We start from the raw sequence: 17,073 nt of genomic DNA, 5'->3' as shown, positions 1-17,073 counted from the left end.
TTGGTTGCCATCCATGCAATGATGAAGGAGGAGTATAATTTCAAAGCCCAAATTAATAAAATTTTCACTTTGGGGCCCCGCTTCTCTATCCCCATTTTTGGCCCCACCCCTCAGCCCCTAAGGCTCATTTATTTTAAATATGATTGCCCTTTCCCAATAATATTTCAAAACAAAATTGGTTGCCATCCATGCAATGATGAAGGAGGAGCATGATTTTAAAGCCCAAATTAAGAAAATTTTCTGTTTGGGGCCCCGCTTCTCTATTCCTAGGGGTCAGACCTATCTCATTTATATAAAAAACGATTGTCCTTCCCCAATGATGTTTCACACCAAATATGGATGTAATTCACTAAAGGATTAAGGAGGAGTAGGATTTTAAAGCTAAAATTATGGAAATTTGCCCTTGTAGGGCCCCACCCCTCAGCCCCTAGGGCTCATTTATATTAAATATGATTGCCCTTTCCCGACAATGTTTCAAAACAAAATTGGTTGCCATCCATGCAATGATGAAGGAGGAGTATAATTTTAAAGCCCAAATTAATAAAATTTTCACTTTGGGGCCCCGCTTCTCTATCCCCTTTTTTGGCCCCACCCCTCAGCCCCTAGGGCTCATTTATATTAAATATGATTGCCCTTTCCCAACAATGTTTCAAAACAAAATTGGTTGCCATCCATGCAATGATGAAGGAGGAGTATGATTTTAAAGCCCAAATTAAGAAAATTTTCCATTTGGGGCCCCGCTTCTCTATCCCCAGGGGTCGGACTTATCTCATTTATATAAAAAATGATTGTCCTTCCCCAATGATGTTTCACACCAAATATGGATGTAATTGAATTTGCCCTTGTAGGGCCCCACCCCTCAGCCCCTAGGGCTCATTTATATTAAATATGATTGCCCTTTCCCGACAATGTTTCAAAACAAAATTGGTTGCCATCCATGCAATGATGAAGGAGGAGTATAATTTTAATGCCCAAATTAATAAAATTTTCACTATGGGGCCCCGCTTCTCTATCCCCAGGGGTCGGACCTATCTCATTTATATAAATAACGATTGTCCTTCCCCAATGATGTTTCACACCAAATATGGATGTAATTCACTAAAGGATTAGGGAGGAGTAGGATTTTAAAGCTAAAATTATGGAAATTTGCCCTTGTAGGGCCCAACCACTCAGCTCTTAGGGGTCGGACCATGCTCATTTATATAAAATATGATTTTCCTTCCCAAATGATGTTTCACACCAAATATGGATGTAATTCACTCAAGGGTTAAGGAGGAGTAGGCTTTTGTATAAATTGTCTTACGCACGACGCACGACAACGGACAAAACACGATGACAAAAGGTCATCCTGACCTTCGGTCATATGACCTAAAAACCAATGTGTGTAAAGTACAATTATCGTCGATTAGTCCTACCTTCCGGTGAGTATGACAAAAGATGATGTCACAATCACCGAAAGGTACTTTACCCCTGTCATTTTAGGATCCCAAACCCGCCCTATTCCTTTACCTGAGCATGCTGTAGACAAGAAGTTTTACATCATTCTGTCTACCACTTAACATGTTGGGTTAGTTTTATTTGACTTTGTTATCTTGAAGAACACACTTCTCAGCATGCAAATTTAAAGCATAATATCAGTTTTTTGGCCTCTTTCTTGGTGAGAGGAAGTCATTTAAAGGGACAATTCAGTTTAAGAGAACATTAAAATTTATAAATATATCGGAAAAAGCCCAGTTCTAATAGAAATTAGATCAGTCGGTTTTCCTGTGATATACCTAGAAAGCCCATGGTGGTGACATGTGTATAAAATGTTCAAACTCGCTCGCTGTCAGCCATTACACATTGTGGTCGAACTTCTTGTACGCCGAACCCTGTCCCTTGCTTGTAGAGTAATGCAACTTTGTCTTAAACTGCTCAAATCACTCTGACAATAGTGTTTACCTTATTAGGTGAATTATCTTGCCTAAAAATAATTTTATCCCTTCTCAGTGGATATGCAGTTGATTTGTTTAATGTGCGTGACTGTGGCTCGGGTATAAGTACAGCGTCCATATTCTACTTGCTTATTCGTATTGATCAACGATTTGACATTTCAACGATATTAATTAAAATACTTAACAATGTCGTGGAATTTGTCAATGTTTTACATTATATGTTTCATAAGAAATGTAGAACATTACATTTATGCTATATTTTGGTTCTTGGTTATGTAAAAGAATTAGCCTGAGCGAATTGTCCCTTTAAGGAAACTGATCCTTTAGAGCTGGAAAGGAGCTAAAGAGTAAAGCTGGCATGCTGTAGACACAATACCAGATCTGTGGGACTCTGGTTTAAATTTAAAGTAATATCAGAAAAGAAGTTGACCTCTGTAATCTAGAATAAATATCAAATTCATAGCAAAAATTTATTAAAAACCCTTTCTCTTAAACTGAAAAAATACAGAAGACATTATTCAGTAAATGAGAATTTATTTCACTCCTGAAACCCTCTGTAATGTATCAGTGTATAACAAACACACTACCACTTCCAACACCATCGAACCAAACCACTTTTCCACTTTATCATATAAAAGTGTTAACTGCTACAAAGTTAAATGAGTTCTCAATGAAAATGTGACTATAAATGGTACCTACTATATTTACAGTTTTTTACAATCAATAATGGTTATTTTACTGATTTCAACTATAAGCGGTAGAGTTAAATTTCACAAAATGGCTATAGATAGTACATATAATAGTATAACAGTAAACCATTTTTCTTTCACGGCTACTAAATTTCACGTTTCAAAACATTTTCGTGTAGATTAAATGCCATTGAATATAATTGTGCAAGAATTGAGGAAGATATCAATTTGCGGTTATAAACTTTCACAAGTTTACCACGAATTTTGCAAAAATAAATCAAATGCTAAGATTTCACAGTTTCATCAATGGAACATGTTCACGCAATGTTTATTTTGCAGAACACCGATTCCTCTATATTCAGTATTTAGCACTTTTGTATAATTAGTGTCAAATTCAAAATGTTTCATTGGTGTTTAGAATTTGCAGCAAGAAAATAACTCCCGACTCATCTGAACAAAAAATTTAAATGAACCATATTCCACTTTTTCATTCCATGTTATTGAAGGAAATCTTTCAGGGAACCAATGTGTTTTTAAGTCACTTCTTTCATGTACTCGTAAACCTCACACAAATTTTCAAACAAAATATGAAGCAATAAATGATAACGGGATATAGTTTTATTTACAATTTTGCATAACTGGTAGTGATCGGTACAATAGAGGTACAAACACTGTACGCACATTTACCACATAACAAAAACATGGGTCTGCAGGAAGTTAACCACACGACCAACACATAGGTTATTGCAATAAAGTTTCTAATCTATCAGAGTTACTTCCTTTCATTTGACAAAGTCGGTACTGACAGAGTGAAACAAAGGGAAGAAACTCTGATAACTCAGAGTGGGAGGACAGGACTTGGCTTGCAAATGAGGAGATATAGGTTGGTGATAGGTAGCAGGATTAACTATAGCCAAGATCTCATCACATCTATACTAAAGCACTTTAAATACATGCTCTTATTTGAAAGGTAAATCTGTGAAATACTACTCAAAATACCAAATTGGTTTAAATATAACAGTAGATTTACCAATTTCTAATAAAATGACTCAAATAGATAGCTACCATTATTCTAATATCTAAAAGATAGAAGCGTTGTGATATTAATGTTTGAGATTCATAATTTTTTTTCTCTCTTGTAAGCTTCACAACTGATGTAATTATATAAAGCAGAATTTACTAATTTAAATGTTATACTTCTTAAACAAATAAACATTTCATACTCATAAAATCACAATTGAGATTTTCTTAATAAACTAGTTTTTCTACTAATGTCGAGATCAAAGGCCACAGGTTAGCAATCAAGGAACCAAAATGAAAACATCACAATACTTAATATACAACATAAAACTGTATAATGAATTAAATGTATTTCCATACACTCTTTATTCCATAATTAATATATTATACATATCTACAATGTACAAACAAAATACCTTTAGAACTAAGGTAAACCCCAAACAAATATACAGCTTCATCAAAAATATACAATCTTCACACCTCTTACTCACTCTTACACTACAGAGTTATTTCCCTTGCAGAAAGGTAGTAATTGTTAGTTCATTTTTTTATGAGTGAAATACATTTAGATTCTCTGGAATTACTACCTTATGCTTATAAACATGTGACGTCACAATTTAATAACTTTCTGTAAGGGCAGATAACTTTTTCATGTTACAAAGACGGAATCAGCATCATAAGTACTTGGTACTAGCTTCCTAAAATCAATTGATGTCCTGGCTGACCTAATATATCTCTGCCAAATCTGTCAGGAATGTTTTCTCCAGATCTCTGTTATACGTAAATATATACATGTATTAAACATTATTTCCCCATACCTAAGCTGACTTTCTATGGAAGTTTTATTTAAACTTATAATACAAATTTCTCCTTCGATTCATTTTTATATCATTTGAAATTAAGTTTTATATGAATTTCCTCAATTATAGGTATGTTGATTGTATGACTGGAGTCAACATCCTTCAATATGTCCCACCTCAAAAAACAAATCAAACAGCCGGCCATCGATAGAAACCAAGTCTTAGAGTACTCTGCTGTTATTATTGAAATCAAGGATTAGAACAGTTTATAAGTTAGAGATGCCAGTCAAAGTGAAATATGTGATCTAGGACCTTTCATACACTTACACACTTAACTCTACAACAAGGAGAAGAATGTTCAATATCCCTTACTGTTTGGATTTCTAAAAATGACATTGGTTTCATCAAAACTTATTGCTTTAATATTCATCTCAAGCTTTATTTCTAGACTAATGCTTATTTCACTCTAGTACTGGGAATTGTAGACCAGTATAAAAATTGTAACATATATCACACACTGGGAATTGTAGACCAGTATATAATTTGTAACATATATCACACTCTTTTTGGCTTTTGCCAGATTTTGATTTTAAACCTCCTATCAGAAGAACTATTCAGATAAATGATTGTTTCTTCTACCAACCTATGATATGATCTGAATGTCTAGGTACCAGAATGTGCATGATTTTGTTACATTAACATAATATCCAGTATCATGCTTATAATAAACACTATCTACCCGGATAGTCAAAAAGACACTTCCTTTCATTTCTACATATCAAATAAAATAAAATTTATGTTTTTTACACCAAAACTGAACCTAGACTCCTGGGTTTAGAGACTTTTCTGGAATAGCCATTTTACATTTATTTATTATAAATAGTGTTATGAAGAGAACATGAAGGAATGTAATTGAAGTTTAGTACAATATGACACACACTTGACAAGTATGACACTTAATATAAATATAATGTCAAGTCTTTACATAAAAAATGACACTTTTTGTCACAATGTTTACATCACATGTAATTACAAATTAATGTGTATTAAAGCAGATAACATAGCGCTTTGTTAGAAAAAGAAATGCTACAAAACTTTAATACATCTGTGTTTTCTCTCACCATATAATTCTCAATATATTATGTACATGGCACCTAGATACTTAATTGGTGAATTTAATTATTTGTCAAAATGCGAGAATAAATAGGATTTCATACAAAATTAAATAAAATTATATCACCCACGATATCCAATGTTTTTACCTCTTCAAAAATGTTCAAGCACTAGTACCAATGTGTAATAATTGAGTAGTTGGCTTGCCACCAAGACACATGCTATATAAGTAAAAAGAAGGCATTTGGGTTTGTTCAAGCATTAAGAAAAACAAATTATGTTTTTGTGCAAGTAGAAAAACAAGAGGCCCATGGGCCTTAACGGTCATCTGACATCCAATAGTAATTTGTCATTTAAGGGCCAACATAATAGCTATGAGGGGCTTTAACACATGGTGTGTTAATTTTTTCCCTCCTGTATTCAACACAGAAGCTGAAGTAAATATGAACTGATGTTGATGAAACTCTGTATGCAATGAGGTCTTGGATGAATTTGCATACTGGAACAATTTGTCATAAATGACATGGTTGTTATTTTTCTTTCTAATTTTATCATCCTATGGTCAGGTGACCTAAAAATTTAAGCCATTTGGACCCCACTGGGCTCCACCCCTCAGCCTTTGGGGATGAGACAGGGTCAAAATGACATAATAGCAAAATGTCCTTTTGTGGTTATAATGTGATCAAAAGTTTGATCAATTTCCAGTAGAAAATAAACAAAATATACCCAAGAAGTATTCAATATAAACTATAGCACACTTAGCCTCCTCCCCAGGGGCAAACAAAGAGGCCAAGGGTTATAAAATTCACAATTCTGATAAAGCCCCACAATATCTTTAGAACACAAGGTCCAATAATAGCATTATTACAAAGGACATGAACTCTATAATATAGTTACCGTCGAAAAATTCCCTTTTTCAAACTCATCCTAGATCTTGTTGATATAAGGCTACATACAGAGTTTCATCAAAATCAGTTCACATTTACCAAAGTTATCTTGTTCACAAGCACAATGATAAAATTAGAACAAAGGTGAACGTTACTGTCGAATAATTCCCATTTTTGAACTCGTACGAAATCTTGTTGATATAAGGCTACATACAAAGTTTCATCAACCTCGGTTAACATTTACTCAAGTCATCATGTTCACAAAGTAAAGTTAACGCACGATGGACAATAGGCTATTGCAGTACGTCACTATGAAGTATGGTCAGGTGACCTAAAAATAGTAACAGTGACCTTGACCTTGACCTGGCAATCCTGAAACTGTATCTTGTCGAAAATATTATGGTCCTTTAAATTTGTGTGAAGTTTGATCAAAATCACTCAAGGAATGAAGCCGCTACAGCACTAAAAAGGATTTTCTAAAAATAGTAATGGTGACCTTGACCTTGACCCTGCAACCTTGAAACTCAAACTTTTTCAGTCCTTTGTATTTGTGTGCAGTTTGATCAAAAATCACTCAAGGAATGAAGCCGCTAGAGTGCTGATAGAGATTTTCTAAAAATAGTAGCAGTGACCTTTAACTTGACCCAGCAGCCCTGAAACTCAAACTCGTCCGAGATCTTATTAATATTAAGCTACATACAAAGTTTCATCAATCTCGGTTCACATTTGCTCAAGTTATCGTGTTCACAACAAAAAGTTAACGCACGATGGAGTGCTGACAAAGAAATTATCTAAAAATAGTAACAGTGACCTTGACCTTACTCTGGCAATCTTCACACTTAATCTTCTCCGAGATATTATGATCCTTTGTCTATGTGTGAAGTGTGATCAAAATCACTCAAGAAATGAAGCCGCTAGAGTGCTGATAGGGATTTTCTAAAAATAGTAGCAGTGACCTTGAACTTGACCCAGCAACCCTGAAACTCGAACTCGTCCGAGATCTTATTAATATTAAGCTACATACAAAGTTTCATCAATCTCGGTTCACAGTTAATGAAGTTATCGTGTTCAAAACAAAAAATTAACGCACGACGGACGACGACGGACAAAAGGCTATCGCAATAGGTCACCATGACCTATGGTCAGGTGACCTAAAAAACACAAAGAGAATTACTTGTATTAATAAAAGAATGATAAACTTCCAATCTCTAAGATTTAAAACATTCATTCAGGACACCACTTGGGATTTATACAATGATAGTATTTAAGACAGACCGGTTCAAAACCTGGATTTTTACCCATTGTTTATCTTGACAAAAACATAATGTTCCCTAAGATTTATCCACTGATTGATATATAATAGACTTTACCTGGTATCCAATCAGAAGATCTACTGATGAAATGACGCTAAAATAGTGTTGGTTTCCATCAGATACTTTCAATATTCTGAAAAATTATTGCGTACATCAAATGTAGACTCAGAGCTTTAACTCACATTTGTGACTTTTTATGTAGAGTTATCTAATGTTTCTTCTACACTTTTCTGTTGAAATGTGATGCGTCTATCCATCTACACATTTCTGTAGAAATATGATGTGTCTATCCATCTACACATTTCTGTTGTAATGTTCGATGTGTCTTTCCATCTACATGTCTCTGTTGAAATGTCTGATGTGTCTGTCCATCTACACATTTCTGTTGAAATATGATGCGTCTATCCATCTACACATTTCTATTGAAATGTGATGCATCTATCCATCTACACATTTCTGTTGTAATGTCCGATGCGTCTATCCATCTACACATTTCTGTTGTAATGTTCGATGTGTCTATCAATCTACATGTCTCTATTGAAATGTCCAATGTGTCTGTCCATCTACACATTTATGTTGTAATGTCCGATGTGTCTATCAATCTACATGTCTCTATTGAAATGTTCGATGTGTCTGTCCAATGTTTTCTTGCTCGTCTGATGTTGCTAGTGTTGAATGATGAAGAGAAAGACATGGAGTATGTCTACTATGATAGATAGAAACACCAACAATACATATGATCACCCACATACCAAGGTCACACAAAGGTCACCAAGGTCACACCAAGGTCACACCAAGTCCTAATTTATTTTTAGTCTACCTTCACAACACTGTAAATTTTGGAAGTAAACCAGAAACAGGCGAAGAAACCAATGGCTCCTGAAAATCAAAGAAAGAGCAATCACATTTAAATCAAATAAACAAGAGGCCCATGGGCCTTAACGGTCATCTGACTCATTGCACAAAACAACAAAGTCACAGTATAAAGTATTGATTAATAACAATTAATATAAACAATACAAGGAACTCCTTAGTTGAATATGTGAGTTTCTGAAATAGGTGAATGTCATTTGTTGAACAATCTTGGTAACCCTTCATCCGTATATGGTTGTTACCCATTCACAGATTAATATAAATAGGAGTCAGATCTTAAAACTAAATTTCAGCAAAGCTTCTATTTTGGACATCCGCCGTACTATTCCCATTAGTCTTAGCTCGGTCCTTTCTAAAATAGACCTATCTTATTTATATACAAGAGATCCCAGAGGGATCTTGGCGCCCACCAAAGAATGATCTATATCTGACAAAGGAAAGATGGATCTTTTCTCTACTTTTTAAACATACTACATATAAAATTTGAGACAGATCGCTTCAGTACCTTTTGAGAAATAGCGGTAACAAACTTCAACTATCAAAATCAAAGATGACTCCTTGGTGGCCATCTTGTTGATCAAATGGTCCCAAATCACAATATGCACAACTAGGGCCCTAGGGGAACCTACATGTGAAATTTTAGAAAGATCCCTTCAATACTCTCTGAGAAATAGCAATAACAAACTTTAACTATCAAAATCCAAGATGGCCGCCTGGTGGCCATTTTGTTGACTGATCGGTCAAAAGATGCAATAAGCCTAACCAGGGCCCCAGGGGAACCTACATATGAAATTTGAGAAATATCTGTTGAGCACTTTCTGAGAAATAGCAGTAACAAACTTTAACTATCAAAATCCAAGATGGCCGCCGGTCGGCCATTTTGTTGACCGATTGGTCCCAAAATGCAATATGCACAACAAGGGTCCTAGGGGAACCTACACATGGAATTTAAGAAAGATCCCTTCAGTACTTTCTGAGAAATAGCAATAACAAACTTTAACTATCAAAATCCAAGATGGCCGCCTGGTGGCCATTTTGTTGACAGATCGGTCAAAAGATGCAATAAGCCTAACCAGGGCCCCAGGGGAACCTACATATGAAATTTGAGAAATATCTGTTGAGCACTTTCTGAGAAATAGCAGTAACAAACTTTAACTATCAAAATCCAAGATGGCCGCCGGTCGGCCATTTTGTTGACCGATTGGTCCCAAAATGCAATATGCACAACAAGGGCCCTAGAAGAACCTACACATGGAATTTAAGAAAGATCCCTTCAGTACTTTCTGAGAAATAGCGGTAACAAACTTTTACTATCAAAATCCAAGATGGCCACCGGTCGGCTATTTTGTTGACCAATCCGTCCAAAAATGCAATATGCACAACTAGGGTCCCAGGGGAACTTATCTATGAAATTTGATAAAGATCCCTTCAGTATTTTCTGAGAAATAGCGGTAACAAACTTTAAGTATTAAAATCCAAGATGGCCGCCTGTCGGCCATCTTGTTCACTGATCGGTCCCAAAATGCAATTTGCACAACTAGGGTCCTAGGGGAACCTACATATGAAATTTGAGAAAGATCCCTCCAGTACTTTCTGAGAAAAAGCAATAACAAACTTTAACTATCAAAATCCAAGATGGCTGCCTGGTGGCCATTTTGTTGACTGATCGGTCCAAAGATGCAATAAGCCTAACCAGGGCCCCAGGGGAACCTACATATGAAATTTGAGAAATATCTGTTGAGTACTTTCTGAGAAATAGCAGTAACAAACTTTAACTATCAAAAATCCAAGATGGCCGCCGGTCGGCCATTTTGTTGACCGATCGGTCCCAAAATGCAATATGCACAACTAGGGTCCTAGGGGAACCTACACATGGAATTTAAGAAAGATCCCTTCAGTACTTTCTGAGAAAAAGCGGTAACAAACTTTAACTATCAAAATCCAAGATGGTGGAACTTGAATTATAAGTTTCAATGGTTTTCCATTTGAGAAAACTTGAGATGTAACAATACTTTTGTCTGGACCAGCATGTCAGGATCAGTCATGCTATATCAGTTTCCAAAAATCCAAGTTCAACAAAGATTTTAGCCTATCATGAATATCCATGATGGGTCAACAAAAAGTTGGCAAACTTGTTTGTAATCATTTCAAACGGTTGAACAATGAGAAGAAGTTGCAAAGAAATGAAACTTGAATTGGGTCCAGGGGAACCTACAGGCCAAATATCTGAGAAAATTGGAGCCTTCTGTTCTTGAGATCCTTTTAAGTACTTTCTTTGACCCGTGACCATGTCAGGATCATTTCATGCAAATTTAGCGGTAATCAAACTTGGTAAACTTTAAAGTATCAAAATCAAGATGGCCGCCAACGGTCGTTTATAAAATGCAAGATCCCTTCAATTCACTCTCTGAGAAATAGCAATAACAAACTTTAACTATCAAAATCCAAGATGGCCGCCTGGTGGCCATTTTGTTGACTGATCGGTCAAAAGATGCAATAAGCCTAACCAGGGCCCCAGGGGAACCTACATATGAAATTTGAGAAATATCTGTTGAGCACTTTCTGAGAAATAGCAGTAACAAACTTTAACTATCAAAATCCAAGATGGCCGCCGGTCGGCCATTTTGTTGACCGATTGGTCCCAAAATGCAATATGCACAACAAGGGTCCTAGGGGAACCTACACATGGAATTTAAGAAAGATCCCTTCAGTACTTTCTGAGAAATAGCAATAACAAACTTTAACTATCAAAATCCAAGATGGCCGCCTGGTGGCCATTTTGTTGACAGATCGGTCAAAAGATGCAATAAGCCTAACCAGGGCCCCAGGGGAACCTACATATGAAATTTGAGAAATATCTGTTGAGCACTTTCTGAGAAATAGCAGTAACAAACTTTAACTATCAAAATCCAAGATGGCCGCCGGTCGGCCATTTTGTTGACCGATTGGTCCCAAAATGCAATATGCACAACAAGGGCCCTAGAAGAACCTACACATGGAATTTAAGAAAGATCCCTTCAGTACTTTCTGAGAAATAGCGGTAACAAACTTTTACTATCAAAATCCAAGATGGCCACCGGTCGGCTATTTTGTTGACCAATCCGTCCAAAAATGCAATATGCACAACTAGGGTCCCAGGGGAACTTACCTATGAAATTTGATAAAGATCCCTTCAGTATTTTCTGAGAAATAGCGGTAACAAACTTTAAGTATTAAAATCCAAGATGGCCGCCTGTCGGCCATCTTGTTCACTGATCGGTCCCATAAATGCAATTTGCACAACTAGGGTCCTAGGGGAACCTACATATGAAATTTGAGAAAGATCCCTCCAGTACTTTCTGAGAAAAAGCAATAACAAACTTTAACTATCAAAATCCAAGATGGCTGCCTGGTGGCCATTTTGTTGACTGATCGGTCCAAAGATGCAATAAGCCTAACCAGGGCCCCAGGGGAACCTACATATGAAATTTGAGAAATATCTGTTGAGTACTTTCTGAGAAATAGCAGTAACAAACTTTAACTATCAAAATCCAAGATGGCCGCCGGTCGGCCATTTTGTTGACCGATCGGTCCCAAAATGCAATATGCACAACTAGGGTCCTAGGGGAACCTACACATGGAATTTAAGAAAGATCCCTTCAGTACTTTCTGAGAAAAAGCGGTAACAAACTTTAACTATCAAAATCCAAGATGGCCGTAACTATCAAAATCCAAGTTGGCCGCCGGTCGGCCATTTTGTTGACCAATCCGTCCAAAAATGCAATATGCACAACTAGGGTCCCAGGGGAACTTACCTATGAAATTTGATAAAGATCCCTTCAGTATTTTCTGAGAAATAGCGGTAACAAACTTTTACTATCAAAATCCAAGATGGCCACCGGTCAGCCATTTTGTTGGCCAATCCGTCCAAAAATGCAATATGCACAACAAGAGGCCCAAAGGGCCTTAACGGTCATCTGACTACCTTGACAATAGTAAAATTAATTATATATGGTGTCACTTTGTCAGGATCATGTCAGGATCATTTTCAATTTCTTTCAACAAATTTTATTTCAAACAAGAGGCCCAAGGGCCTTTAAATATAGGAACTTAATTATACATAGTGTCATGGTTGTCATCTTCGATTTGGGATCAACCAGAGATGTAACAATACTTTGTCTGGACCATGTCAGGATCATTTCATGCAAGTTTCAGCCAAATCCCTTCGGTAGAACTTGAGAATAAGTTCAAAATGTGTTTTCAAGATGGCGGCTGTGACGGCCATCTTGGATTTCGGATTGACCCGAAAAATAACAACACTTTGTCTGGACCATGTCAGGATCATTTCATGCAAGTTTCAGCGAAATTGCACCGGTAGAACTTGAGAAGAAGTTCAAAATGTGTTTTCAAGATGGAGGCTGTGGCGGCCATCTTGGATTTCAAATCGACCCGAAAAATAACAACACTTTGTCGGGACCATGTCAGGATCATTTCATGCAAGTTTCAGCCAAATCGCACTGGTAGAACTTGAGAAGAAGTTCAAAATGTGTTTTCAAGATGGCGGCTGTGGCGGCCATCTTGGATTTTGGATCGACCCAAAAAATAACAAGACTTTGTCGGGACCATGTCAGGATCATTTCATGCAAGTTTCAGCGAAATCGCACTGGTAGAACTTGAGAAAGTTCAAAATGTGTTTTCAAGATGGCGCCTGTGGCGGCCATCTTGGATTTCGGATCGACCCGAATAATAACAACACTTTGTCGGGACCATGTCAGGATCATTTCATGCAAGTTTCAGCCAAATCGCACCGGTAGAACTTGAGAAGAAGTTTAAAATGTGTTTTCAAGATGGCGGCTGTGGCGGCCATCTTGGATTTCGGATCGACCCGAAAAATAACAACACTTTGTCGGGACCATGTCAGGATCATTTCATGCAAGTTTCAGCCAAATCGCACCGGTAGAACTTGAGAAGAAGTTCAAAATGTGTTTTCAAGATGGCGCCTGTGGCGGCCATCTTGGATTTCGGATCGACCCGAAAAATAACAACACTTTGTCGGGACCATGTCAGGATCATTTCATGCAAGTTTCAGCCAAATCGCACCGGTAGAACTTGAGAAGAAGTTTAAAATGTGTTTTCAAGATGGCGGCTGTGGCGGCCATCTTGGATTTCGGATCGACCCGAAAAATAACAACACTTTGTCGGGACCATGTCAGGATCATTTCATGCAAGTTTCAGCCAAATCGCACCGGTAGAACTTGAGAAGAAGTTCAAAATGTGTTTTCAAGATGGCGCCTGTGGCGGCCATCTTGGATTTCGGATCGACCCGAAAAATAACAACACTTTGTCGGGACCATGTCAGGATCATTTCATGCAAGTTTCAGCCAAATCGCACCGGTAGAACTTGAGAAGAAGTTTAAAATGTGTTTTCAAGATGGCGGCTGTGGCGGCCATCTTGGATTTCGGATCGACCCGAAAAATAACAACACTTTGTCGGGACCATCTCAGGATCATTTCAGGTAAGTTTCAGCTCAATCCCACTGGTCAAACTTGAGAAGAAGTTCAAAATGTGAAAAGTTAACGCACGGCGGACGGCGCACGGCGCACGGCGGACGGCGCACGACGACGGACGAAACATGATGACTATAGGTCATCCTGACCCTTCGGGTCAGATGACCTAACTAGGGTCCCAGGGGAACTTACCTATTAAATTTGATAAAGATCCCTTCAGTATTTTCTGAGAAATAGCGGTAACAAACTTTAACTATAAAAATCCAAGATGGCCGCCTGTCGGCCATCTTGTTCACTGATCGGTCCCAAAATGCAATTTGCACAACAAGGGTCCTAGGGGAACCTACATATGAAATTTGAGAAAGATCCCTCCAGTACTTTCTGAGAAAAAGCAATAACAAACTTTAACTATCAAAATCCAAGATGGCCGCCTGGTGGCCATTTTGTTGACTGATCAGTCCAAAGATGCAATAAGCCTAACCAGGGCCCCAGGGGAACCTACATATGAAATTTAAGAAATATCTGTTGAGTACTTTCTGAGAAATAGCAGTAACAAACTTTAACTATCAAAATCCAAGATGGCCGCCGGTCGGCCATTTTGTTGACCGATCGGTCCCAAAATGCAATATGCACAACTAGGGTCCTAGGGGAACCTACACATGGAATTTAAGAAAGATCCCTTCAGTACTTTCTGAGAAATAGCGGTAACAAACTTTAACTATCAAAATCCAAGATGGCCGTAACTATCAAAATCCAAGATGGCCGCCGGTCGGCCATTTTGTTGACCAATCCGTCCAAAAATACAATATGCACAACTAGGGTCCCAGGGGAACTTACCTATGAAATTTGATAAAGATCCCTTCAGTACTTTCTGAGAAATAGCGGTAACAAACTTTAACTATTAAAATCCAAGATGGCCGCCTGTCGGCCATTTTGTTGACCGATCGGTCCCAAAATGCAATATGCACAACTAGTGTCCCAGGGGAACTTACCTATGAAATTTGATAAAGATCCCTTCAGCACTTTCTGAGAAATAGCGGTAACAAACTTTAACTACCAAAATCCAAGATGGCTGCCTGTCGGCCATTTTGTTGACTGATCGGTCCCAAAATGCAATGTGCACAACTAGGGCCCCAGGGGAACCTACGTGTGAAATTTGAAAAAGATCCCTTCAGTACTTTCTGAGAAATAGCGGTAACAAGAATTGTTAACGGACGGACGGAAGGACGGACGGACGACGGACGGAAGGACGGATGGACGGACGGGCCACGGACCACGGACGAAAGGCGATTAAAAAAATATCAGCTGTCACTTCACTCAGAACTTTTGTATTATAATCATACATTTTGTGACTTCCCTTTCACTAAATCTGCAGCACCATGATTTACTGACTTTACCATAGTAAACATCCTATGACCTATATCTAGTAGGTTTGAGTGGAATGCAATTTGTCATTGGTAAACATTAGTTTTACCAAAGATAACTGTTGATTATTGCATAGATGCTTGTCTCTGAGGGGGATTTTAATCGGGTATATTTGCTGTCAAGGTAAGCTCTGTGAACTATGGAAAGAATGACAAGAAAGATGTGCAAACATTTCTCTTAGTGAATAAGTATCAAAGAGGAAATAGTGGAATTAGCTCCCCATAAAATTACCTAACTATAAAATACTGTGAACACATCTAGTACGAGGGGCGTTCCAAAATTATTGTTACTTTGGTGATTTCTCTTTGATAGAAGTAATTCTGATCATTTTACTTTGCCCTGTCCCTCGAAGTACTCCCCCTCTGCATTTATGCATCGTTTCAACCGATCGATCCACTTTTGGAAACAGTTTTCGTACTCTTGAATTGGTATACTCATAAGATACTGGTAAATGGCAGAGCCAAGGGCATTTCTTGATTTATATTTTGTTCCAGACAGGTGAAATTTTAGTTTGGGAAACAAGAAAAAGTCAAAGGGGGCCAAGTTTGGTGAATATGCAGGGTGGAGGAGGACAGTGACCTTTTCTGCCTTCAAAAACTCTGTTACAATGCGCGCCTTGTGTGCTGGCGCATTATCATGTAAGAGCCTGAGGTACTTCAAACCTGTCTGTGGGCGGCGGCGTTTGTAGACTTTCATAAGTTTTCGAAGTACAACGTCTCTATAATACTTCGCTGTGACAGTTTTGCCTTTTGGAACAGGGATTTGAATGATTGGACCCTTGTTATCAAAGAATATGACATACAAAACCTTCCTCATGTTGCGTATTCTTTTAGCAATGCTAGGGCGCCTGGCGTTTTTCTTTGCCCAGATTCGATTAGAGCATTTTCTTTTGGGTTCGAAAAAATACATCCATGTTTCATCACCTGTGACCAAATTATCAAAAGCCTTTTTGCTGTATTTTGGGTATTTCTTCAATAAGGATTTGGCTTTGTCAACCCGGGACCTCTTTTGGTTGTCAGTTAGTAAATGGAATATCCACCTGGCATTGATCTTGCCCAGCTTAAGATGTTTCTTTAAAATGCAATGAATACATGCTAAAGACAAGCCTGTCATTTTAGCTAACTGCCAGACAGCATACCTTGCATCTTTTTCAAGGATTTGCCGAATTAGTTCAATGTTATGCTTTGTTGTTGTTGTTGCAGGGTGACCTGTGTGGGCAGCATCTTTAAGCTGCTGGTGTCCCGACTTAAATCGAGTAACCCACCTACAAATAGTCATATATGACATTTGACCCTTCCCATATATATCACACACCTCACGATGAATATCCACCGGCTTTAAGCCAAGTAGAGACCTACCTTTGATATAGGCCCTAATTACAATTACGTTTTCAACTTTCTTGCCAACCATATTTGTATAGAGTGTAACGAGTGCGCTACAAAACAATGTACACAGCACCAAGGTCAGTGTAATTGTGAGCGAGATATTTACCTATATCACGCTTCAGATATCACGCTATCACCACGAGTTAG

At 37.7% G+C, this 17,073-nt stretch overlaps 1 protein-coding gene across 1 annotated transcript in view; it reads right to left on the bottom strand.

The window, feature by feature from the left end:
• Positions 1–3,223: 3,223 nt before the first annotated feature.
• Positions 3,224–17,073, bottom strand: part of LOC138306858 (transmembrane 9 superfamily member 2-like) — a 187,307-nt gene continuing 173,457 nt past the window's right edge. Inside the window, exon 18 of the mRNA XM_069247362.1 lies at positions 3,224–8,635. Within this exon, the coding sequence (XP_069103463.1) occupies positions 8,568–8,635 (68 nt within the window). The 3' untranslated portion in view covers positions 3,224–8,567. The remainder of the gene's footprint in view (positions 8,636–17,073) is intronic.

The sequence above is a fragment of the Argopecten irradians genome, chromosome 14 (assembly GCF_041381155.1).
Source record: "Argopecten irradians isolate NY chromosome 14, Ai_NY, whole genome shotgun sequence".
NCBI classification, from domain to species: domain Eukaryota; kingdom Metazoa; phylum Mollusca; class Bivalvia; order Pectinida; family Pectinidae; genus Argopecten; species Argopecten irradians.
The sequence above is the reverse complement of the archived record's forward strand: the minus strand, read 5'-3'. Positions and strand labels throughout refer to the sequence as shown.